Raw genomic sequence first — 26,608 nt, forward strand, 5'->3', positions numbered from 1 at the left:
AATTTACTATTAGCAGTTATCTTCAGTGATGCCAAGTGTCTTTAAAATAGCAACATGAGACAGGATAGAAAATTCAATGGTCTTCATTACAGGGAAGATTGTTTATTTCTATGAAATGCCTGGGAAAGCTGTATTTTAGTGCTTACTGGTGTCCTCAATTGATTAAGCTGAACAATGTGCTTTAGGTGGTGTACCGAGATCCTTATACCTGAGAAACTGTGTTGAGTGTCTTTCAGATAAACTGTTCTGGGAAGCACAGAGATTAGTTGTGTTATTTGACATGTTGTGAGTGATAGATGAACAGCGGGACAAAGGCACATGAAGGAGAGATAAAGTTGGAAGACCACGTTTCAGTTGCCAAGTGGTGGTGCTGGATTATCTCCACTTGAAAGTGTAACTGCAGAATTGAGGAGAAATGATTGGGCTTTAGCTTTTGCTACTACCTATCTTCAGCTGAACATTGTCCTTACAGCAATGCATAAATATTGCCCAAATGATGAATGTTTTGGCACCATTAAGAAGTTGAAAGATCCTCTTGTGCAGATTATTGTAGTGATCACCCTTAGGTAGTGTGGAGGGGCAGCAGGTAGACCCGTGGCCTCAACGGGGACCTCCCGTTGCCATCTCCATGGCAGAGATGGCATAAATCAGGCTTTTAAAGAGTTTTCAGGCTAATTTTCACATGGCCCTACTTTGAGAAGTGGGAACCAGTGACACCTTTCTTTCTCTTGCTTGGTGTTACAGAATGGTGTGTCTTTTCTTCACTTCTTCTGTCCATTGCTCTGAAGTTTGAGGCTTTTCTTCCCCTTCCCTCTATTGAGTGACTGTAAATAAGACTAATTCCTGTGATGAGTGTCAGCTATCTATTGCTTTGTACCTTTGTTTCATGCAATTCATAGCTAAAACAGGGGAAAAAACATTCTGCAAAAAAGCACCCCAGAAAATTAGGATCCTGAATTTCGTTACTTGAGAATTTGAGGTACAAAACTTTGTATTTTTCTTTATTGTGTTGCAGAATGTGCCAGATAAAAACATGACTCTACTTCTTGGTTCAGTCCAGCTCTGAGTAGCAAGAACAGATTTCCTGATCTTGACGATGTTTTCTGATTATGTATTCTGTTTCAGGCAGCTGCTTTCTCATGGAAGTTCTGTTGTCAATGGAAGCTTTGTCAAGTGTAGTGTCAGATTGTTCTGTCTGTAGCTTCCTTACCACTGAGGTGATGAGGAGAGCTTTTTCTCCTGCTTTTATGACTCCATTCTTATAGAAGAAACTATTTGCCTTTTTCCTCTTTTTGTGGCCTTTATTGAAAATTAATTGATTCTATGGTTTTGGAATACAGTCCTCTGTATCAATTGGTTATGTGAGTACTTAGTATAACATTATTATTGACATCTCTGTGAATTAGAAAATGGAAACAAAGGTAGTTTGTTCTGAAACATGAATTTTCCCACCTTCTAAATGAGCCTCCTTCAGTCAACACATATTTATTTTTCTTTAGGCAGAGATAGTCTCATTTGTGTCTGTTAAAGCCAGTATTTTGCTTACAAAATGGTTTCCACACTAGAGAATCTGCTGTGTTTTGGTGTTCTTTGAAGAGACCAATTGTCTTTGTTCTTGTTTTAGTTTCCTCTCTGTAGAATAGAATAAGTCTAGTTTCTTTTTAAGAAACTTGGAGACCTATAAGTGACAAGTACTAATTGCTGGTGATGAAAGTGATTTTTTTAGTGTGAACTTCTACCTTTTCTGCCTATATAAAGAAGGTGCTAGGGCTCCCCTGAGTTTATCTTGTAAGGAAGGAAAACACCTTCACACACTGACACGGATGTTTGGATGCACACTTACATCATACTGCTGCTTTTGCTAGAGACAAGTGTGTTTCAAGTACCCCTCATAAGCTCAAGTGGAAAAGGTTCAATCTGGATTGAAGCCAAACAGTTCAAATATCCATCACTTACTCCACACACAAATTATGTGACTACCTTCCATGGTTGTGTGGTTGCTGCTTTCACACACAGTCCAGTGTTAAATTAACAACATTTCTTCTGTTTATCAGTGATGCAGAAGCTTTAGGCTTGGATTTTCAAAAGTCTGACTTTTGAGATTCCAGGATCTGATTTGCCAGAGGTGCAGGGCCTCTGTAAATGCATCTAAAATTCAGATAGTCATGCAAGTACATGGTGTCTCCTTGTGAGTTAAAAAACATACATAGAAAATTCCCTTTTTTTTTTTTTTTTTTTTTTTCCCAAATTTCTGGGGCAAGTGACTGAAATGTCTACGTGATGATATATCATATATGTGATGCTGTACAGGGATGATGGTAGAATCCCTGCTTGAAGCAATTTAATCTTCACAGTCAGTCCATGTGCTGTTCTGCAGTTTGCTGGCTGAAACAGCTAGTTCTATTTGGGAAGAATTCCTGGAGTTGGGACAGAAAACATGAGTATGCCTCTAATTTTCCCATCCATGGAAGTTTTTCGAAGTAGTCACCAATAAATGTAAATGAATACTGTACTCACATTGTGTAGCGCTCTGATGGCCACAGATCTTACTAACTCTGCATGAGACTGTTTTACTAGAGAACACGGTTTGGTCTTCCAATCCTCACTAAGGTGGCTTTACTAAATCCCCCACTTGCCACTGTTTATAGAGTATCCTTGTCTTTTTTTCCTCGTTTTTTAAATCTGTATTTGTGGTAATAAGAGTTGGAGAAGAACAGAAGTGTGTGTGAGGGGATGTCTTTGTTATTGCTAACAATTTTGGTTTGTCAGCCTAAAGGGAAGTGGAAAAGAGTGTATTATCTAATCATTCCTACCACCAGCTATAACATGCAGAAGTTGCATGTGCAAAACTTGAAGTGCATGGGTTCCAGTAATTTTACTCCATTCTTTCTGCAAGTGCTCATAGAGATCAGTTCTGGATTATTGTTTTTAAATAAAATGTACTTTCTTGAGTTTGTGGGAATACTTGGATTTGTTCTAATATAAATATTCTGAATGTTTCTGCTTTATTTTTGTGGGATTTTTTTTTTTTTTTTTATTTTAAACTTCAGTTAATTGTGCTAAGTATTACACGTATGGCTCATGTTTCTTGTAAAGTCCTGAAAAGCTAAAACAAATGGAACGCAGGAAAGGAGAGGCTCAGTTTTCTGGTTTAGGGGCCAACACCCTTCACAGAATCTCTACAACTTCAATTTGAAAAATCAGAACCCTTGATAAAGAAATTGCAGAGCATCACTTTTCCCCAAATGTATGCTGCAACTTCACGTTAAATTCACAGTGGCTTCCCTCTCTTTCACTGTGTTTGCATGTTTCATTAATAGAATTTGGTGATCTCTGCTTAAAAGGTTTTTCTAAGTTTTCTTCTCCAATTACTGCCTAAGTATGGGTTGTTGTTTTTTTCCTCTAATATTCACTCAGGTTGCTCTTTCTTTTTGTTACCTTCTTGTTATGGGAAGACTCTTGTTAGTTTCTGTGCAAGAGTGATGGCCAGCTCTGCTCATCCTTGCAAAGTTTGTGCAGGCTGGCAAGAAATAGATGCTTTTTTGATTGCTTTCTAGATCACTTTTTGCATCCACTTTAGCCATGAGCAGGCATAGTAAGTAGTCAATGAGCAATCAAGACTGGCATTCAATAAACTGGTATTTGTAGGTAGTAGCAGTGTACATTTAACTTAAAGGTTTTTATAAACAATCAGAACTCGGTTGAGGATGTCTATTTTGCATGTCCTTCATGATTGATTTTTGCCAACTATTCCTTTTTTCTAAGTTACTTCTGTCTTACTTGTACAGTTCATAAGTTTTTGTAGTGGATAACATGTCCTGTATTTATTGAGCACATAAAACAATGGTCTTTTTGAATACCTATGGTCACTTTGCTTTCCAGGACAGAATAAGAAACAAAAAGAAATAAAGAATTTAACAGTGAAACTTCAACTAAAAGTTAGAAAGAAAGAAAAAAAAAAAGGAAAAAAAAAAAAAAAAGTTGTTCTTGTGGAAGCTCCCTTTCATCTCCAGATGTTTTAATTTTTTTTTTTTTTTTTTGTAGTAAAGAACATTTGAATTTCAATGCAGTGGGAAGATAAAATGAACACTTAATAAAACAAGTGCTTCTATACTTAGGAAAGACTCAGTTGTTATCAGTGGAAAATTCCAGGCACTGTTGCTTTTAACGTCATATTAAGTGGCACCTAGAAGTGTTTTGTGTTCATAACATTTGCCAGAATATAAATGGAAAGGATTTATGACAAAAATAATATTGGTGTTGCATGGGGTATGAAGGAATGTTATAGCAACACATAAAAGCAAGTGAAGTGTGGTTGTTCAGGGGAAGATAAGCAGAGGAGGGTGCATCATTATCCCGTGTGCAGCTCTGGGAGTGCCAGTTTCACCCTTCAGGAACGTAATAGCTTAGGGGACGGAGATGAGGAGTCAGGAAAGTCAGGGAGGACTGCTGAGTGGCTGCAGCCTCTTCTAGGAGACTGCCCTTGTCTCTGCCCTAACAACGTGCATCCCAAGGGATCGTGCAAACTCTTTTCAGAGTTAATCTATTGACTTTGTCATTGGAGGCTTTTGCACAGTACCATCAGGGATGCTAGAAGGAACAAAACCTTGCAGAATTCCAGTTCCCTTCCCTTGCAAATCCCCTGCTATATTTCTGCTTTATTCAGGATCCCGTGCTGAATGCATATTCTGAGCACATAAGGATCTTACACATACAGTCTCTGACTGTAGGCTAGGACTGTGCTGCTGGTCCTGTGTGTGCTGTCATAATTCATAGACCCAGCACAGGGAGGATTATTTTGAAAATAAAGTGCATGAGGCATTTGGTTTTATTCTATTATGCCATCTTCATGTGCAAGTTCCTTTTCTTGAACTGATTGCTTATCTAAACACCAGGTCTTGGCCAGTAACTTAACAATGTCATAGGAACTGCATAATAGGTTTTTTTCCTGAAGCTTAGAAAATACTCAGTCTATACACTGATACTTTGGAAGGGTTTGGCAGTGCCTGTAGTTGAGATAATTGAGCTTGTGGTCATGTTCATACTAATCCAGCACAAAGCTGTGCCACTGCAGAATGTGTTGTCTTGTACACTGCTTTCCCACTTAAGAGAGTGTGTGCCAGTGCTAGATCTCACATGGCCTTCAGTGCAATGAATCTGATAAGAGTCTGACTGAGATGCAAATAACCTTCATGTGTGTGGGATGGAGGGAAGAGTGTAGGACTGGGGCTGTCAGGAGGGAGCTGAAAGGTATGAATGTTTGAAGTGGTGAGAAGAGGCAGGAAAACAGGCCCCCTCCCTTTGATAGCAGTGTACATTTATGCCACATTTAAGTGACCACGTGGTTGCTATCAAAACCCTGTAACTATGCCATCAGTAAAACATCTCTGCTTGTTTTTTATTTCTATAAGATTTTTTTTCCTCCATGGTGAATAGCTACCTGACCTTAGCTTTTGTTTTCTCCCACCTCTTGTCGTATCCCAGCAACCGTGTACTTACAATGCTTTGCTCTTAATTAATTTGTAAGCTGTTGTGCAAAGGGATCATGTCTTCCTCCCTTGTTGTGATTATCAGACCTGACCTTGATGAAGTTCAGAAGCCTCAACTGCAGTATAAACAGTGCTGGGGAAGAAGTAAATATACGAATAACAGTAAATTGCAGGACCGTCAGATTCCTCCCAGGCTTATGAGAGTAAAATCTGTGAGGTCTGAATTAAGTGTGTTGCCCTGTGTGCAATGGGGATTTCATTTGTGAAGGAAGTTTGATCAAATGTGTTCGTAAAAGTGTAATGACTAGAGGGAGTGCTGCCTTTAGGAGGCATGTGAATGCTGTTGCTGTTTATTCTTCTCTATTTTGAAAGCTTTCCACTTTCTCAAAGTTTATGATGATAGTGGTGGTGTCTGTAAATAGCATTAGCCTTTTTATTTTTTATTGGAAAAGCTTTAAAAAGTCATACAACAGTCATATACCACTTCATCCATGCAGTTCAGTTCTGGCTATATATCTTTGAGGTAATGCCTTTTAAAATGAATTTAGATTCTTGAATTTTTGTTGATGAGGTTGGTGCCTAACTGTGATTATTCTGCTCATGGCATAGTGTAGTCAGTGTGTCAGTGTGTAGTCAGTCACATGAATGCATAATTTAATCCTAACTCAAAGGAAGTCCTGATGTGTCATCAAGTAATGACTGGCTTGCCCTTTAATTCCTAAACTTCATCTAGTGCAGATTGTAAAATCTTAAAATTTGGATATTTTCTCAGTTGTTTGTGATATGCTTTTGCTACTTTTCTCCATCGTGTTAGTTGGTTTGATGGATTTTTTTTTGTTGTTGTTTGCTGGGTTTTGTTTGTTTGTTTTCTCCTGATACTCTTATCCCAGATTGCCATATCTCAATTTTCATTCCATCAACCTTAGTTTACATGGACTCTCAACCTAGGAAACAAGGTATTTGCTGCCTGATTTAATGTCTCTTCATCCTTTGTGGTATTTACTTCTTCATCATAAATCATTCTAAGCTTTTTAGCCATGAAAGTTTCTCTGCTTTGAACATATTTTACTGTTCCAGTGACTTTCTGGTTCCTCGCATTGTACTACCAGACATACTCTTGCAACTGGGTTTATGCCAGAGCTGTTTAAAGTCACTGCTTTATCCTTTCCCTCACCCCCTTTTTCTGTAACCTGATGTCCCCATATACAGGCAATCCTGACTTGCATTAAGCTGATTTTCAGGCAGGTTAAATTGTCAACTCCTGTCAAGTGTATTTTGCCTGCTAGTTGTGGTCTCTCTTATATCAACTGCTTTGCAGGCTGCATGTTTATATAAAGTATGTGTTTGGGATTTTTTTTCAAACCTTATTGATTTTTATTTTGCTGTTGGCAGTGCTAACCTCTGTACAATACACCTGTATTTTTGAGTCCCTCAACATTTGATGGTGTTTCAATGTTGATTTTAATGATGTTTTCCACATTAAAGAAATTCCCCAAAGAACACCACATACCACGGCTGGAATAAAAGTGCAAGGGCATGATTAGATGTTCTTTCCCCCGTGACTGCTGGAAATTTGTGAAAGCATAGGCAAAATGTGATACAGCCTAGGTGTTGCTGCCAAGAATTGTAGTGATTATATCCTGCTGAGCAGAAACACTATCTTCCCTAAAAGGCAAAGATGGAACAGAGTAGAGCAGTAGGTGGTGAGATGCAGATAGCACAAATAATGAATTCTTGTCTGTAGTCTTTTTTCTGCCCAGCTCAGAATCTGTTACAGTGTGGAGGATTCAGCTTTGTAGCTGTGTTTATAGTGCATTTCTGCAAGGGACAGCCTTTCTCTATAAACTGTTCCTCAAAATTAGGGCCTTATTCCATGGTTGCATCCTTCTGTAGCTTTTCCTCTGTGACAGCCACCATCCCTGTCATATTTCACCTGAAAAGGGATGAATTTGAGATTGTCTAAATTATGGGAGCTGTTCTGACCTGAAACTGATGTTAGGAAGAAATCTGTGTGGGGAGGAAGGGATGGGTGAATCGTTTTTCCTTACCCAGGGTGGGGAGCAGTTACAGAGCTCCTCAGTGACTGCTGCTCTGCCTGTGCAGATTTAAACCTTATCCCATCACAGGTCACCCATAGGCAGGAGGCATGTCTGTGACAAGAGTGCATTTGGGCTTGCTGCTGCCATATCTACCTCTTCTTTCTCCCGCATTATCCATGCAGTGATGTCCCTGAGGCACAGCCTGAGCAGTCACCCATATTTATGTCCTCAACTGTCAGTCAAAAAAGGAATCCTTAGCTCCTGCTAACATTGCTTGTGTTGATTCTTTACCTTGGATTAGCTGTGGATGCAAGGAATTCTCTTTCTGTTGAGTAAAGCCTGTTAAATGCAGCAAGAGAAGAATGATCCCTATGGACAGGAGTTTATGATAGTGTAGGGCAGTGTAAGCAGTTGTCCAGAAGGACTCACTCACCTGGCATACTTCTTGGTGCTCTGCTAGTTGTTAGTAATGGACTGTGAAAATTTGCAGTTGTAGTATGGACAGCACTAAATTATTTAAGTTGCAGCTTTAATGAAAAAAAAAACCTTTCAAATTGATTGGGGTTTTGGGGAGATTTGTTTGGGTTTTGGTGGGGTTTTTTTGGTTGGTTTTTTTTTTTTTTTTTTGAGATTTTTTTGAGATTAAGTATTATATTGACATTTTCAGACTTCACCTTTATTTTGTGATGTAGTAAATGACATCATTTGACATGATACAGCATGTTACACATGGAATGCTGGGCTACTTTGTGTGCTGAGACCCTGATCTGCTTCAGGCAGAAACTATGGGCATGTTTGAGAAGATAATTTTAATTAGCACAATTAAAAACCCAGCCATATTTGACTTAAGTTATCTAAATGTTGTTACACTCTGTCCACAGAAAAATTGTTTTACCACTGATAAAAAGCATGAAACTATCAGTCAGCAATGTCTGTTCCAGCAGTAAGTATCTAGGTTAGTACAGCAAAGATTTCTTATTTTATTTTTTTCCCCCAGCAGCTGACTTTGCCTCAACAGTGACTTGAAGGTTTGCCAAGCCTCTGTCACAAAACAAGCTAGTGAGGACCTTTGGATGTCACTGGGCAAAGGATACTGTTCTAACTGAACACATGTTCTCAGGACAAGGCTGATACTCTCAGAAGAGGTGCCAGGTGACAAAAATAGTTGTATTTTGTAGGACAGATAGAAAAGAATGCTGTATGTTTCCAGATGGTATTTTGTTTTGTAGTTGTGGATGATTCAAGTTAAGGGCTTGAAGTTGTGGATGGCTTTCTAAAAATGACTCCTGGAAGTGTATCTGGTCTCACTATTTGGTTTGATATCCTTAGGAGACAAGATACTCAAACGTAAGGGGACTGCCTGTGTGTTACCACACAATTCAAAGCAGCTAGAAATCTGTTTGTAGTAGTCAACACCATGTGCTCATAAATGAGTGAAGTGTCTTGTTATTTTGGGAAGTGCTAAGAAGTATTTTTAGTATATTCTTTTTCTTTTTTTTTTTTTTAATTGGATGAAACATGATATCAGAATCAAACATTTTTGTTTCTGTTTTCATTTGTTCAGAGTGAAAAAATGAAGCACACAATCTTAATACAAAGTAATATTTTATTTGTTGTTACATATGTGTATGCAGCATGTATATACTCCATAGGATTGGGTATATTCCAAAGTTAAAGCATCTCAGTGAGTAATCTATGGAGGCCTTATGTTTTAGATTTAATAAAACTCCCAAACTAACACACTATTGTTGGCATATAATTTACAAAATATCTGTTCTTAACTTTGCAAAACTTTTTGCATTGCTTTTGAGCAGCTAAAGTATTTCACTTGTATAATTATTTACTGTACCAAATTTGAAGGGTTTTTTTTCCAACCTCATTGCAAATTAATGTTTGCAGAGGTGCTGGATTGAAATAAGGGGTATGCATTGAAGAATTCTCCTAAAGAAACCACCAGTGACTTCCAGAATGTGTTCATTCTTAAGATAGGTTTGTATTTAAATTGCTGTCTTTAATCTCTTCATTTTTATAGTTCAGTTTTAAAGACAAAATTAATCATGCTCAATAAATTGGTTTGGCTTTATAAAGCCATATATTTCCTATTTGTCATGTCAAATGCTTCTGAGTTTTCTCTTGAGTAGAGAAAGAAATTCTGGCTCTGAAAAGTAAAGATCAAATCCCAGCTGCAATAAGGAATTGTTTCTTTCTTCTCTTTTGACTGTAATGTAATGGTGTTGAGGTGGATGTAGGAAAGCATTCATCAGCACTACAGTGGGAAAAGCCAAGGAAAAAAATGCATAACATGAAGTCCAGTGATAGTTCCTGATGTTGTCACTTTGTACTGCATGATATGACATGGGTCACTAAGAGAGACTTTCACTGGAATAGGTTTGTGCTGGTGACTTTCAATTCAGCCAGTCATATGTATAACTAATACAGAACAGTATGTGAGAATCCCAAGGTATTCTGTAAGCACCAAAGACAACTTTGAAGTGATGTGGTCTGGATGGAGCAAACCAGGCAAAATAAACTTCAGGTTTTGTAAGCCATATAGACTCTACATATGTGTTACTTACAGGAAGAATCATGACTAGGTGTCTTTCCTGAGTTTATTAGATCAGTGCCCAAACAAACAAACCAAAAAAAAAAAAAAAAAAACCAAAAACCAAAAACTTTAAATCATCAGTTTAGATTTTGTTTTTAATTGGCATACAGTATTTAATGTGTAGAACGGTTGATGGCTTTTGTGGTTGGTTTTTGTTTGTTTTTTTAATCATTCATAACTGATCTTACTATTGAAGCTATCCAGTTTGTTAAGCAAAAGAAATATCCCTGAAGCAGATAAATTGGACCTGGGGGGGGATGGGGGGTGAGGTGGGAGTCTTCCAGTCTTGAAAGATTTTTAGAAATGGTAAGTCTTGTCATCTTATCTGGTTTTAGGTTATAAATTAAAAGAGAATAAATGTGCAGAAACACATCAGTGGGCAAGCTGGGGATTGAACTGACCTAGACTGAAAGGGAAGAAATACTTTTTAAAGTTACAGAAGAGATTACAGTTGGAAGGAATTGGCTTCTGACTTTAGTACCTCATGGTATTGGGGTTTAAGGGTGAATTCTTTCCATTCAGTGTTATAATTCACAGTAAAACTTTGACCAGAAGCATGGAGTGCTTGACAATTTTTTAACTTACTTTAATTGTTGATCATATGTCTTGGTCTTAATACAGTTTGTTGTAATTTCAGATGAAATTTAAAACATTTTGGAGCTATAAAAGAAAAAATAGCCTAAAGTTGTTTGTTTTTAAAAGCTATGTTTTCACTTTTTTTCCTTCTGCTCTTTTTCAAAAACATAGAAAGACAGCATTGTCCAGGATGCCTCTCAGATAATAAAAAGTTTTCTTTTTTCAGTGATTCAAAAAACTGGTGAAAGATTAAATGATACCTCAGCAGCTGATGCTGGGATCCTTCAGTTTGATCTCAGAAGTTTTAGTTTAAACCTTCCCTTACATGAATTCCTGATGCAAATATTTGTAATAAATTTGTAATAAATGCTTTCTTGATTAAATGTCTCCGTTTTTTTTACCTTTCTTCCAAACCATGATGTTGTTGGTTCATATTTAGTTACCCTCAGTTTGTTGCAAGCCATGAAGCCTGGCTTTTGTGAAAACTAATAGAAAGCCTGAAACCTGTTACTTGTGAGAGTTTTATTCTCTTAGAATTTAGCTAGAATTACGTTCCCATATTCTGTATTTTAAGTGCACACAAAACAAAATCAAGGGAAATTCTCTTTCTCTGTAAAGCAACCTTACAGGTGGGAATTGAACAGTGGCAACTGTTACCTGCCATTACCAGCCGGCCTGAAGTTACCCAGCCCTGTTACTTGAAGTGCCACAAGGATTGCAACAGGATATGAGCACTCTGTGGTCCTCCTCTTGATGATGTAGTTAATTCTAAATGAGCTTTTCATTCCAAACTGCTTTCAGAGCTATGAATTGTTCAGTAGAGAAATGATAAAATCAGTGACACTGGGCTGAAGTGTGTTTCCAGAAATTTGCTTATAAATCCAGTTGTTTTATACAAAGCAAATCTGAATTAAACTGAAAAACAGTCCTTAGGTCTCTGTAAGAGCAAACTATTTTGTAAATGCCGTAATATGTAGGACATTATTTACTTTTACTATTTTGGGGCCTAATCCTACAATTATTTTATGCAGGTTTCACCTGGAACATCTCGTTCAAGTTACCCAGCTACCAGTTATCAGGACTCCAGCAACTGGGAATCTCTAATGAAAATTAAAGAAGGGCTGCTAAGACAGAAAGAATTTGTGATTGATAGGTAAGTACCCAGCTCCTGCTGCATTAATTAGATTCGATGAAGTAAAAGCTACAGTGTAAAAGCTGGCTTTCAGGACATCTACTTACTTAGTTAAGTTGTTAGGTTTCAGTCCAGCCACTATTTATGCACAAGTATGTAGGAGCTAATCCTGCTGGGAGAGAAGACTGCCAGCTGGCCTAAAGTCTTACACAAGGTTGGAATGTATTTAGGAGGTTTAATGCCTCTGGAGTGGAAAAGGAACAGTGAGACAGCCACTTCTGCTGTCAGGTTCCCCTCTTAGCTTCTTACCAAGCTACAGGTTTGTATAGGACATCTTTCTGTTTGTAAGGTCTTGGAAGTGACTTCCAAGATGAAAATTGGTCAGCTGCATTGTGCTGATTTTCTTTTCCATCACAAGTACAGAAATGCAATACATTTGAAGCCAGTAGATAAAGCTTTGAGAAACGGACTTTGTAGTAATACTCAGCAGTAAAATCCTATTCAAGTCCTCATACAAATTGTTCTGATAAAAAAAAATTAAATCATTAAATCCAGAATCTTTATGTCAATAAATATATAACCTCATATTAAAATTCCTGTCAATCTGAATGGGCCTTAATAGCAACTCACTGCCCAAACTCACGGTTTCTAGTACCAGGAGGATTATTCTTGTGCAAGATCTGTTAATTCCTCTATTGCAACAGAATGAGGAATTGCAGTGGTTGAAGGTGTTTCTGCCCCTTAGCACTCTGGCCAGTACCTGTGGTGGTTTTTCAGCGATGGAAGTTGGCATTGGGTTCCCCAGTTGGACGTAGGATGTTAGTGTGTGTTTACCTGCTGCTGCAGCAAAGGTGGGAACAGTTAGGAACCGAGGCATGGGCTCACCATCCCTCTCCACCAGCTCTCCTGCGGAGGTGGTGATCTCTCATGGGGGTAAGAAGTTAAAATGGAAACATCTTTAGCTGTTGTTTATATCTCCTCTGTCAGAGCCTTCTGTCAGCTGCTTAAAGGCCATCTAAATTACAGTGGATTTTTTTCAGGCTTGCTATGTCAGTAGTAATGCTGCAGTAGCAAACCTGCCCCACCTCCTGGGGCCCAGGCTGTCAGCAGTGTTTGTGAGTGCATTGCTCATGATGGCTGGGGTGGTCTTCAGTGCCTGTGCTGGGCTTATCATCCTATGCACTCTGCATGAAGGCTTGTTACACACTGGCAGCTAAAAATACAGTTGTGTTGCTCCTCTCACGCTAAAAGTGTGTTTACAGTCACGGGAGAAGTTTCTGAAGCAACTGTTTGCAGCCTGGCTGCCTGTCCATGTGGAGGAAGAAAAGCTATTTCTTGATACCCAGTGACGGTGTGCTGGTTCTTTTTCGTACAAGTAATTTCTTTGTGTGACTTTCTGATAATGAATACAGTTCTTTCAGGATTTCTCACCAGAAGTCCATTTAGATAATTTCTTTTCATTCAGCCGAAAAGGCAAAATACAGTTTGGAAGTTATTGAACTGGAACAGACCACTTAGTGATACCTATTGAAGTAGATACTTGGTGTTAAATATTGTAATTTGTAATAATGCAGTGTAACAATGCATCACAGAACAGGCTCTTCTTTGAATATTAAATTTCCATTTGAGCAAAATATTTGCCTGAAAATGAAATAGAAACATCAGTGGATTTGTATTTTCAAGATTAGTACAAATCGATGTTGCATATTTACAAAGTTTTAACGACAGATTGTTCATTTTCAGTTTGTTTTTTTTTAAGAAGAGGTAGTGCTTTCTGTGATGAATAAAAATACTTTGGTTTCACTCATGAATAAAATGGTATGTATCTGCTATGCAAAAACCTTGAAATAGAACTCCATTAAAAAGCACTAGTGTTACATTTCTTATTAGATGGGGTGTTAATAAGGCTTAAGTGTGAAAACTACCTTTCTTCAAGGCACAAAGCAGCACTAAGTGAAAATGTGGTATTACCTGTATTTAGCACATGGGAACAAAGGTCCTTCTTGCACTGAGCTTCAGAATGGTGTTTGGGAGTAAACCTACGTATTCCAGGTCTTGGTCTTCCTGAGCTTAATTTAAACTTCTTTTCAGAGTTTGAATTTCTTTGGGAACAGTGACCTAGAATTAAAAACATAAAGTTTGCTAAAGTGTAGTTAATTCAACATTGTGGTAGTTAAATTACAGAATTTTTGCTTTGGGGAAAGAGAAAAGAAAGTAATTTGTTGAATGAGGTTAGGTAGGAGGTTGCTGAGAGGGCCCTTTGTACATGTGGTTTTCATGGAGTTTTAGAAGGTGTAGTCTCCTTAAGTCATATGCTGAATTTACAAACTGGTAGGTGAGGGGACAGAAGCTCAGGAGAGATGGGTTAGCCTCCTGCTGCCTGGTAGCCAGAGGAATGGGACAGCAGCTGGCATGGTGCCCCAGACCCAGCTGTTTGCTGCTGGCAAACAAGGAGCAGCTGCATGGAAAGAGGTACACAGGAACACCTCCCTCTTGCCCGTGTCACCAGCCTCCCTTTCACGCACAGGGTCATTAACCTTTTTGTTTAAGGTTAAACACTCTTTTGTTGGGAATTGTACTAGTGTCCCACTTCTTGAGGAAGTGGAGGAGATTAACATCACACACCTTATTCTTCATAGCAGTGCTTAAATCAGTTGATAAGTAGGAAGTGGATGCTCGGTACAGGGTAGTATCTTCAGGCTGTTGTACTTTTATCTTGTTAAAAAAGGGAGGAAGAGCGGAAGGAAAGTGACACATGCTGCTGCCTGCTTTTCTACAACTTCTCTACAAAAAGATAAAAGGCAAAAAAAAAAAAAAATCAGCCCTTTCAGATTAGATTATTAAATTTCCTTCTTTTGCATTGGAAAGCTACCAGATAGGAATAGTAGCAAGTAAGTTTCTAATAGTTACAAAAACAATTTAAGGAGTAATGCTTAACAGTGTGAATTTGGATACTTTGGTGTATCACTAGAAATGCAAGCATTTTTGAGTTTTTAAAATCCCAAAGAGCCACTTGAGCCTGAGAATAGAACAAGTACCTTGATTTTGATCTGTATGCTGTGTTGAACAGCAGATTTAGTAATAGATAAATTAAATTGATGTATTTTGTGTAGTCTGTAAAGCAATTATTTAAGTAGTACACAGAAGAAATGAATGGGTTTAAAAGTGGTTTTGGTTTGCTTTTTAAAACTACTCTAGGAGTCCCTGCCAATTTAATAAGTAGAAACCAGAAATGCTTTTTAAGTCTACTCTTAAGAAAATGAGGGGAAGATTCTACTTTCAGGAAGTGAAAACATGGTGCAAGAAAGCGAGTCTGCTCTGTGTGTGTACCAGAACACAGTGGCACTTCTTTAAGGTGTGTCTCATGTTTTTTCCACATAAGAACTGTTGCACAGGCCATGAATGAGGACTTAAGGATTTAGACTGTAAGAGGAAATTTCCTGCTGCAACAGTACTTGCTGCAACACACACTACTGTAATGTCTGTCACCTGCTGTACTAAATAATTGGATTATATCATTGCCTTATTTCTCTGGCAGTGTAGTATATAACACTGCATTATATTTAGCGCCAGAGGGAGCCAGCAGTGTTTGCATTGGTTTAGAAAATCACAGCGTCACATTTTAATTCTTCACATTGCTCCTCTGTTCAGTACATTAACAGCACTGGAATTGCAAGTGAATGCACTGAATGTGCATTGAAAATGTTTGGTGCGATGCTGAATGCCTCTTGAGGCTGACCTGCCACTGTAGATGTCTCTAGTGTGGTCCTGGCAGAGTTTGTGTAGCAGGGGCTGCATGTGGTAGGTATGTGAATAAATGCCAGATATCTGGACATATGATACAAGCTGCTGAGAATAACACTTGTGCATGCAGTGTTCTCTTGCAGACAGCATAAGAGCATTTGAACAACTTTTTAAGGAAAGGTAGATTTGGAAGTACAATTTTAGTGAATAACTGTTATCCCTCAGACTGTAACAACATGTACATTCCAAAAGCACTTGCTAAATCATTAACTTTTAAATCCATATCTGAATTAGGATTAGATGCTTTCACTGAGACAAGAGGAGTAGATTTTCTTCTCCTTGTATCAAATTGTCCTGACTTCAGTAGATGACATGAAGCTGTATATGCTCTGACAGTGCTCATTTTAATGCTAGTATAAAGCTGTAACTCTTTTAATTTCGACTGGCTTGTTAAGATCTGCAGCATTAGCATATCCACCTGAATGATAATTTGATGCCATTTTTGAGGAACCTGAAGCTTTATACTGCCCATGTGGTGAGTGCATGTGTGTATAACAGGGAGCCCTGTGCAGGGAGTGGAGCTGCAAGGAAGCTCCTCAGACTGCTTTGCTGTGTAAAATACACTTTGTTTCCAATAAAAGCATGAAAAGGATGCCTTTATCTTTTTCCAGTATCACCGATCACCCAGGTAACTTGTGGATGAGACTTCTGTATGTCTTGAGCTGGTAAACGTTCTGAAAGGTTTTGTTACAGAGTAATTATTTTAGCTGTTTTAAAAGGTCACTTTTCCAGATCTGAATGCTAGTTACATTGATGAAATGAGTTTTCATCTAATAGCCTAAATCTTGGCAATAATGAGAGGATGTAGGGCTAGAAAGGACCTATTTAACCCAACTGCCAGGCCCTAGGGAAGGCAAGCAGTAGTACTGTCACTAGATGCTTTACACTGTTGTATGTGCAATACCAGGTATTCTACAGCCTTTCTGGGTTGGGCAGTTTGGTGATTAATTAGCTCAAATGTTAGAAAATTTTTCCTGATATGACTTAGTCTTTTCTCCTAGGTAACGTTTTTTAGTAATCAATTTTGTTATTCTTTGAGATCTCTCCAGCTGATGAGCTCATCTTCCCTGAAGTGTCCAGACTGGCCATTGAGGCCTCCCTCTGGCTGAGCGCTCGTCTCTCACTAGCCGTGGTTGTGTGGTGTTTGCTTTTTGCAGTACAACATTGGGGAGTTTTGGTCAGCTGCAGTCCCAGATACTTCTCTGTGGAACTGGTGCTAAACCATTTCATACTCCAAGGATTTAAATATTTGTAGGAAGTCCTAGTATTTGGCAGAGAACTACAGGGGAGGTGCAAGAGTTTCTCTGTGTTTGTCCTGGCAGGAGACTACAGAAGTTGAAGAGCTCCCACCATGGGAGGGAGAGTGCAGTCCTCTCTCCAAAGTGACATTTGTGTCTGTGTCCCTCTCATTCCTCACCCCCATTTCAAACTTCATGCAATTCAGAAAAGTCATTCAAAAATACCAGGGAAAACCAATCCATACAGATCAGAAATCATGTCTTGACTCCCAAAGGTAGTGTTCCCCTCTTTCCTTCAAGATAAGTTCTGCTTTGACTGGAAGAAAGGTTCACTTACAACCATTTCACAAAAAAAGGAGACTTTATTGCATAGGAAATTTGAGATCTTTTTTCATAAGCTTTGCTGATGTTGGTGTTCTTTGGCATTATCTTCCAAATTCCGGAAAACTTATTCACATTGTTTTTAGGACTTTGTGTACTAAGGATCTCTTTCCCTATCAGTACTCTGCACGTTTGGACTTCTGGTCCCAAGAGATCATGCCTCTAAAACAAAGGGATATAAAAATTTGCATCCAACTTCTTAAGCAACAAAACAAAGCAGCGTACCTCCGGCTGCAGTATGGAATAAATTTAATACCTGTAATTCAGAGAGATCCATGTTGTATTTTACCTTGTATCCTGATTCTGAAGAAATCTGCTCAGACATTTTCACCTAAAGCAGCAAATTCTTGTTAACTTGTGACTTTTGACGGTAAGCATCAATTATCATTTGGTTTCTAAGAACTTACCAGTGTCCCTGCTGTGGTGGAGGAAGCTCTGTTCTGAAGTCCCTGAATTGTTTGAAGATACTGATCTTACCTTGACTTGGAGTGTGGAACTTAGATTTACGCTAATTTAAAAATTAAAGTTAAGAAAAATAACTTAGAAGTTGGGGTGACGAAGTGCTTCTCTGGTAGATGTGGGTTTCTAAAGGCTCTTTCGTGTTAAAGTAAGGGGTACGATGGGCTTATGGAAAATGGGTGAGCTGGTCTCAGATTTGAGAAATACAGTTTATTTCCAGATAAATGCATATGTGAGTATCTGTATAAGCATGTGCCCACACTTGTCCTTTGTGAATGTGAGAAAATTACGTGAATGTCAGTTATGTCATACAAATATTTTTGAGGCTTAAGGAGAAGCAGTTTGTATATTAAGCAGTTTATTAATGCTGGTCTCTGAAGACAGTCCAGGCTTGTGCACATTGAGCTAAGTGCTTTTCTCTGCTATCACATCCTCTGTGCTGACTTGAATTTTCAAAGGGGATTGTTTGAGCTAAAGGACAGAACTGCAATTGAATCAAAATAGAGACCCCCCTCTCTTTCCATTGATGCTTCATGGTTATGGTTCCAACTTTCTTTTTGCTTAATCAATAGATTAAGTTAGGGTCAAGTAGCAGTAGAAGTTTTCCTCTGAATTCTAGACTGTAAGTCTAGAATTTGTAAGTAGAGTCACAGGATGGGGGAATTACGAATGGAAGTATCTCTAGCAGGCAGAAAGACAAGTAAGGAATTACTACTCCACTTAAATGCCAAGGAGATAGTTACACAGAATCAGCATCTTTGATAGCCTAATCTCTAGTGTTAGGAGTTCATGTAGGGGTGGTAGTTGGTAATTCTGGGAGAGGTGAGAGAATGGAACAATCTGCCATGACAGGTTTTTAACTTTTCCTTCCTAACAAAATGTCATTGATTTGAAATAGTGAAACATGACTGAAGCCTTGAAATTTTATTTACAGAAATAAAGAATCTTGAAGGTAATGGAAGAAAAGGGAGCAAAATACATGTTTATAAGACCTGGAAATAAGCCAAAGTCATTACTTCTTAAAAATGATACAGTTATCTGTAAATAATCTAGCTAGAATAGCTAACATGTGGGAACTGGGATATAAAAGCTGGTTCAGGAGACCACAGAGCAGCACATAGTCACCACTTAGTCTTGTATGTTGGATAACCTGTCACTTCTGTGGAGTAAGCAGGTAGCTTCTGAAGGGAAAAAAAACACTTAAATCATTATACCTGAAGAAAAAGACAAGATGTCCTCAGTGCAGACCTCTTCTGTGGGTAACTGTGACAGTCTTCTGTGTACCAGGCAGTCTTTTCCTACCTTGAGAGGAGTTTAGATTCTCTTTTTGCCTGTTTCTTCACTGCCATCCCCAGTTTCTGGAATTTTACACCTTGAGAGACAGCTGGAAAGGTTTGTGTCAGAAGTGTTTGTGGAAACAATGTTACTAGTCTCATGTTTGTATTAATTGATTGGACAGAATATTTACAGTTTATGTATCTTTTAATGCCATTTCCTTCTGGAAGATCAGTTTAAGTAAGGAACACTAAAATGTTCCTTCCAAAAGGATGGTTTTTATTCCTGCCTTTTCTAATTTCTTTTCATTTTTAAACTTTTATTTATTTTCTTTTTAAACAAAATTCTCAGCTCTGAGTCCCTTTGGACTTTGGATCAGGGTCTTGCCTCCTGTTCTCTTCTACCTTAGTCTAAGGAGAAGGGATGTGTCAAGGCAGACACTTTTAAGTAAAGTAGTGATTTTTGCATTTGGACAAAGGGGCTAAATGAAACCATGTGAAAAGTGCCATGACACTGACATAGTACACCAGTAACTCTTCCTTTGCTGTCAGCATAAAATTGTAACACTCACTTATGGGGAAAAAAAATAAGGACGTTGTGAAGGAAAACAGTTTCCATGGTGCCTAGGTGCAGTATTTTCACTGAACCCAGATGTGTGAGGTTGGGGTCTGGTTTCTGTGCACTGAAGTCTGGATTCCTGTCAGATTCCCCCATGCCCAGAGCTCAGGCCACAACCTGTGCCCACTTGTACTCAGATGGCTTCTGGAAGCCCTAAAGGTTGAGAAGCTTGACAGAAGCTTGGAGGCACCTAAATGCTAAATGCTGATTGTATTTGGTTTTGTTTTTTAAAGTGCTGTGCTGCTAGATTGCTAATAGGCTTCTGGGGACAGTGTTCCCACTGTAATAGGCAACCTGTGTTTTTGAGAGTAACTGAACTTTCTAAATTCCCTTTAAATAAAGCTCAGAGTCTCTGGTTATGCAGCAAAAATGATTGTTTCTGGGTGCCATGAGGTTAATGTTGTTTTCACAGAGGCAGTTAGTTATGTGAAGAAGTTGTGGGGTCTACACATCTTTAAAACATTTCTAGAGTGTGTTTTGTTGGCGAGGTTATATAATGATGGAGAGTTTCATGCTTTGCAGAGTGAAAAGCAAGCTATTTAAATTCTATATTCTGTCTCATCTTGGATTAACTTGTCTCACCTTTTGTGCAATAGGGATTTGGTAGGGTAGGGAAAGGATTATGAAAAGAAATATGGTAATGTAGTTCAAAAATATTTTAAAACATATTCTCTAGGCTGTAGTGTTCAGACTCTTGAAATCCTGCCTGGGAAGGAAGGCACTGCTAAATTACAATCAGCCATAAACAGAAAATCATATAGTGCTTTCAAGGAGTATGTGACAAGTGGATAAATCATTTTGAAACACATAAATAATTTTAAAACAATGACATTTTAATAGATCTGTCTAGGAAGTAATAAGGTGATAAAAAATGAAAATTTGCTTCAGTTCATAGGTTTGGATAAGTCATACTAAATAATTTTGTTCTCTGTGACCAGGCATGCACAGAAGTTATTGAGACTTCATATTTTCTCATATGATTATACGCATTCTTGGGCTTTTATAAGGTCTCTTACAAGTTAAGAGTATATTCCTTTACCTAATCTTCCAAAATAAGTTGGAAGCTTTTTGTTTGTAGTGCCATCTTACAGATGACAACCAGAATTGTACACAGTCCTCTGATGTCACATACTCCTTTTGTATTTGTACAAGCTTGTTCAATCTAGATAGTAGAGGGAACAGGGAAGCCTCAAAATCATCTCAGCTGATACAAAATATTTTAAGACTTTCTATGGAGTCGCATAAATACATTCACTTGCTCTCTCCTTATTCATTCATGTTGAATAAATTGTTCTAAGGTATCAACAAATGGCAACTTATACTGGTTTTCCATTCATTGCTGTCCTTTATAGCTATAAAAATAGGGAAACAGAAAAAAAAATGTTCTTACTATGTTTTCTTCAACACATCTGGCTGAGAAATAACTTCTACTATATTCAATATTTTTAAAATATGATCTTGCTCTTGTAAACCAAATAATAGGGATACAGTTGGCTGATGACTAGCCAGAAGAATGTGAGTAGCTAAAATGGTCCCTTCAGCTCGGTTTTGGCATCCTATTAAAATTTGCAGTTGGCATCTTTTCAACTAATACATATTTCATGTTAGTTTATAGCGTATATAATGCATATTTTGTGAACACCTGCTAATGTTCCCAAGATGCTCTTCCTAAACACAACCCTTCCAAATTTTAAAAAAAGCAACAGATTTTTATGTTTTCTGTATACTTTGCAGGATTTGCTTTTCCAGTGTGTGCATAAGCAGGTCTTTTCTCTTGAAGTTAACCTATATTTGCTGTTTATCTCCTCTGAATATTGGGTTTAGTCACCTGGGTTCAGCGTCATCGTTTTCAGAAAAGCCAGTCATGCTCCATGCTTAGAGATGGAACTTCGAGAAAAAAAATTTCATGCTTGCGTGCAAATATATCCTAGAATAAAAAAGAAGGAAGAATAACAGAGTACACAAAATTGGTTTTAAGTTTATTGAGAAGGTCTCTGTATGTTTCTGGTGGGTGCTGACAGCTCCACTCCGGGGTCAGGTTTTGAGGTGCCTATTGCTCCATGGAGAGTTACTGCACAGCTCATGGGGCTGTGACTTGTGCTGGGGGACCTGGCAGGTGTTTGCCCTGCAGTCCTACCTAGTTCAAATGCAGTCATGATTTAAGCAGTGATATGATTTGTGTTATAATTAAATAATGACACAATGCTGATACTGTTCCTGCTGTGCACTGGCCAAGCAGCTGGTGCGTGGTACTTGTGCTAGCACACAGTACTTTACCCCAGGGGAAGGTACATCTTATGTAAAGCAGTTGATTGAAAAAGTCTTAAGGAAAGCAAACAGCAAGACCTTGTAGGGAAGCTGTGCTGACTATCTTATATTTTCTTAAGTTCTTTCTGCTCCCTTTGATTTGTAAATCTCTTCAACTTTTGTCAGAAGTCAGCTCTGGTAAAGAGAGGGGCCAAGCAGGAGAAGTCCAAGTGAAATGAAAGTGCCATTTTTGTTTGGTTTTGTTCTGCTTTCTGTATGCTTTTCCCTGCTTATACTTCCAACCCTGGCAGAAGATGGCAACAGAAGCCTTCCTCAACCCACACAAAATTGTTAAGATTTTTCAAATTGTATTTCTACACTTGCAGTCTTGTTGCAGTGGGAAGAAGCCCACAGCTAGTGTAGATCCTGGACAGTTGAATACCATTGTTAATATATTCTTCAGTATAAGTCTTAAGATCTCTGTTTTTCTAATCTCTGTTCCATTCCTTTTTTTTTTTTTTTTTCTGAATTTAAATTTGTGTATTACAGGCAGAATCAGCAAATTAACAGTTTACATCAGAAGATAAGGGAGAATGAAATACGAGCTCAACATGCAAGACTGAGCCATCTTGTGAACTGCGAAGAACCATACCTGACTAACTTACAGGTAAGATGAATACTTTTCTTTCAGCAAAGCTTTCCACTGCCCGGGTACCTGGCACCTAAAAGCATGTTCACATTTTTCTGCAGGCCAGAGTGTAGAGCTTTTATGATTATTGATGGCTGTGTAATTGCATAGCTGCAAATTGTGTAGAGAAAACGTCCTCTAAGTATTGTAGTGTACCTTATATTTGCAGAAATCTAAGTTTTGTTAAAATCCTGTACATACTTGAAATCTGATAAAAATAAGATAGCAATGAAGAATTGTGACACTATAAGAGCAAGAGTTTAACAGCATGCAGGTATGGTAGACCTACAGGGAGATAGGAGAAAAAATAGTTTAATAGGAGAGTATCTGAAAATATCTAATGAGAGGTTTGCTGAAGAGGAGGAGGTACTGCCCTCCTGGTTAGATGGCTAGATTTTATGATTTTATTGAACTGATGGAGGAGATATGAGAAGGCAGACTGGTGGAATACCTTTTGACAAGAACCTGAAAAGGATATGGGCTAGTACGCCTAGGGAGCACTTAGTCTGAAAGGGAATGTCTGGTGGTATTTGGAGAATACTTGTCCTACGTTTCATCTACCTAGCACAGGTATCAAGTAGCATAAGGATGAGGTAGCAAAGGTTCACCAAGAAATGCAGATCAGTGTGAGAACACAGATTTCATCTCCAGGCCTTGGCATATCTAAAAGGCAATGCAGCAAAGGATTGTTAAAGGCAGATATGCAGAAAAATAGCTTTTCTCTCCCTCTTTTATTATGTTATCTTCTTCTGTCACAAACACTACATTAGGATCTCAGCTAGGGTACTTCAGCATGACATTATTTGTGTATTTTGAATAACACAGCTGTACATGTACATCAGGTGAGACTGTGGCTTGTGTGACAGCAGAGAAATTCAAGTGGAGCCTCAGTTGGAGTTATGTGTACAGAGACTTTTGAAACATCTGGGAATGTCTAGGCTTTTGTTGCTTCCAGATTGTCTTTTGCAAAATACTTTGAAATTTAAGGGTTTAACCAAATTTAATCTTAACCTAATTTGTAGGTTAAGATTTTTTTTTGGGGGGGGGGGGGGGTGGGAGGGAGGAAGAGAAGATGCAAACAAAAAACCCAGAGAAACAAAGGAAACAATATTGAAGAAACTGAAATTTTAATGCTCATATCTTAGTATGTTATTCTTCAAATAAAGCAGCAGATGCATTCATCTTTCATAATTTAAAGAAGTTTGAAAGTTTATAATGTATTTGTGTTTCTGCTTGATTTGTATTTGATTTTCTGCTTGCCTTCTATAAGACAAATTTATAAAAGCAAATCTAGTTTAATGAATGTTTTAATATTTTAATACTTTGCTGAAGGAATGTCACTAGTTAAGGAAATTATAAAGACAGTATTTCTAAAGATAACCAATTTATTTTATTTAAAGAATTTTGAAATTGAAAGCCTAATGGGATGCATCTCCTTTTTGATCCCACATGCAGCCAACTTCCATTTTGTGCTTGTCTGTCTCTGAGCAGTGGAGATGGAAGTTTTGCTATACAGAACAGAAGATAGGAGACCTGCCATCTGACTGTAGCTCTAGTCTCAGGCTTGTTCCTGCACCCTTGAGTGATAGCCCTAAGCTTTGACTAGTACTGATGTTCTTCTTTAGGAGCATCTTGAGATTGAAGTTTCTCTTACTTCAGTAAATTCATAGCATTTTTAAAGTGTTTTTCTTCCCAGGAGATGTTATGATAAAGCAGTGGTAGTGATTTGTTTTGAAAATGCTTTTTATTGGCATTTATAGGGATTCATTTTGGGATCACACATCTTCCATAAATCTGAGGGGGAAAGTAGCCACACAATGTTTTTTTGCATTTATTATGAGTGCAAAGGTGTCTAGCTTCTTTGTCTGTTTGCTTCAGAATCCTGAAACTCATGCTGTTGTCATGTATTTCAATGTTTGAAAAAATCAAACCCCACCCTTCCTGACAGCTAAAAAAAAATGCAAGACTGTTTTCTGCTCTGCAGTTCGAATGTACAGTGGTGTGTGTGTTCATTTGTGTGATTATTTTATTTCTTTTCACAAGCAACCACTGTATGAGAGCACACCACTGCAACCTCACATTTCAGAAAGATCAGCATCCCACCTCGAGGAGCTTGAGCGAAAGATTGCAGCAGCTGAGAATAAGGAATTGCAACTCAGTGAAATTGTGAAACAACTTTCAAACAAATCTAGTGAGGAGAAAAAGAAGATGGAGGAGAAAGTAAGTGTCTTCCCTGTTCCAGAATTCTTTTTGTCACTGTTACAGCAGCATATACTTGCTAGAAAGCAACTCGGTATATGGGTGTCTGAATTATTTTCAAAAGATCATTAAACTATCTGTGATAGAAAAAGATTAATGATTTCAGGCGTTGGTAATGGATAAATCTGGAGTTGTAGAGAATATATCCTAGAAAGTGATACTAGGTAAAATGGTAATCATGGTAACAGTTTTAATCAGGTATTGGTTAAGCTTTGGAAAAAAAAAAGCTGTTCATTCTTGTAGCTTGTAGTGTTTATTATTATGTAAATAAAATATAATTTAAAAACATATATTGTGAAAATTAAATCCTTATTTTTAATGTGGTTTGTAAATGTAGCCCTCAAGCTTTGAGATGCACTTACCAGCCTGTATGTGCCTATTTAGCAGGAATGATTCTCTTGTAGCTTTCTTAGAGTGTACAGAGTGGACTTTAGACTGAGACAAAGATAGCTTTGTTCTTGGAACTGTTTTGAGAAAGGGTTTCTCTGCAGGCGTAAGGAATTCCCAGGGGTAGTTTTGAATGTACTCACAGCCTTCCTTTATTGCAAGCAGGAATGTGCCATTGACCAAGGGGTTCCTAATTAATGTTTTAGGGATACATTGCCTCTGTTACCTCATCTACTTTAATTACTGGGCTTAATTTATATTAAATCAGGTTTAAGGGATACAAGCAATGTGATACAGTGAAGTGTCAGGTGGGAAGACAAAGAAGAATGCATAATTCATCTCAAAATTCTTCCTTACTATTTCCTTTGAAACCCTCAGTATGCTTTTCACTGAGGCAGGAAGAGCAGAAATTGGATACTGCTGCTTCCTCCTTTGTGAGCTCTTCCTGCCTGGATTGCTCACTGTGTAGGAACTGGCAAGCAGTGGTGAGGACCTGTGCAGCAGTGCTTGTGTTAGCAGCATGGTCTGTAGGTTGGACCCTGGTTTACTGCACAGTCCTGATTTGCCCCTTAACACCCATCCATTCTGTGCACTGAACAAAGAAAATCTAGAGGAGAGAGAGGGCAGGGAGGGACAGTGGAAAATACTCCTTTTCCCTGCCTTTCCTTCCACTTTTTTGATCTAGGTAATAAAGCAAAAGAAGTACCAGGAATATAAACAAATGTAACATAATACAAAAAGTCTTTTCCAGGCTTATAGAAAATTAAGTTGCCTACAGAAAAGGTATTTAAGAAAGCAGCTATTCTGATCTGATATCCTCTGATGTGATTGTCAGACTGCATCAAAATCAGGGTTTTGGCTTCCAATTTTGGTAGGTTAAGTTCTTGGTCCTCATGTTTTAAGTTGTTTTCCTAGTCCAGAGAAACTCAAATGTATCCTGATTATTTGTTGCATATGAACATCTCAGTGGGTGAAAGAATTAACAGTATTTTAAGTGTTGAACTTTGTGTTTTCTGTTCATAAGGCACATGGATTGTTCTGGGCAGAGGTGAAGCAGCTGTAGTTTGAGGACACATGTGGGCCTGTAACTTGAAGCTGTTGGGATTAATAGTTTTTGGTTTTGTTTCCTGCTCTTAGCCCAATGCATGCAGCTGAGAATACAATTCTTGGAGAGTTAAGAGCCTCTGCTTCCAAACTTATTATTTACTGTTATCATAAAGCATGTACTCTTTCTTTCTTCTAGCTTAAAACCAGAGACCGATATATTAATAGCCTGAAAAAGAAATGCCAAAAAGAGTCTGAGCAAAACAAAGAAAAACAAAGACGAATTGAAACGTTAGAAAAATACCTGGCTGACCTTCCAACACTGGATGATATAGAAGGGCAGACTAAACAGGTAAGGTAAAGGGAG

The 26,608-nt window shown here is 38.1% G+C and overlaps 1 protein-coding gene across 1 annotated transcript in view; it reads left to right on the top strand.

Annotated features, from left to right (window-relative positions):
* Positions 1-26,608, top strand: part of CEP85L (centrosomal protein 85 like) — a 92,032-nt gene that overhangs the window by 52,806 nt on the left and 12,618 nt on the right. Inside the window, exons 4-7 of the mRNA XM_053973293.1 lie at positions 11,741-11,862; positions 22,413-22,530; positions 24,595-24,771; positions 26,441-26,593. Coding sequence (XP_053829268.1) covers positions 11,741-11,862; positions 22,413-22,530; positions 24,595-24,771; positions 26,441-26,593 — 570 coding nt within the window. The remainder of the gene's footprint in view (positions 1-11,740; positions 11,863-22,412; positions 22,531-24,594; positions 24,772-26,440; positions 26,594-26,608) is intronic.

The sequence above is a fragment of the Vidua macroura genome, chromosome 3 (assembly GCF_024509145.1).
Source record: "Vidua macroura isolate BioBank_ID:100142 chromosome 3, ASM2450914v1, whole genome shotgun sequence".
Classification (NCBI taxonomy): Eukaryota; Metazoa; Chordata; class Aves; order Passeriformes; family Viduidae; genus Vidua; species Vidua macroura.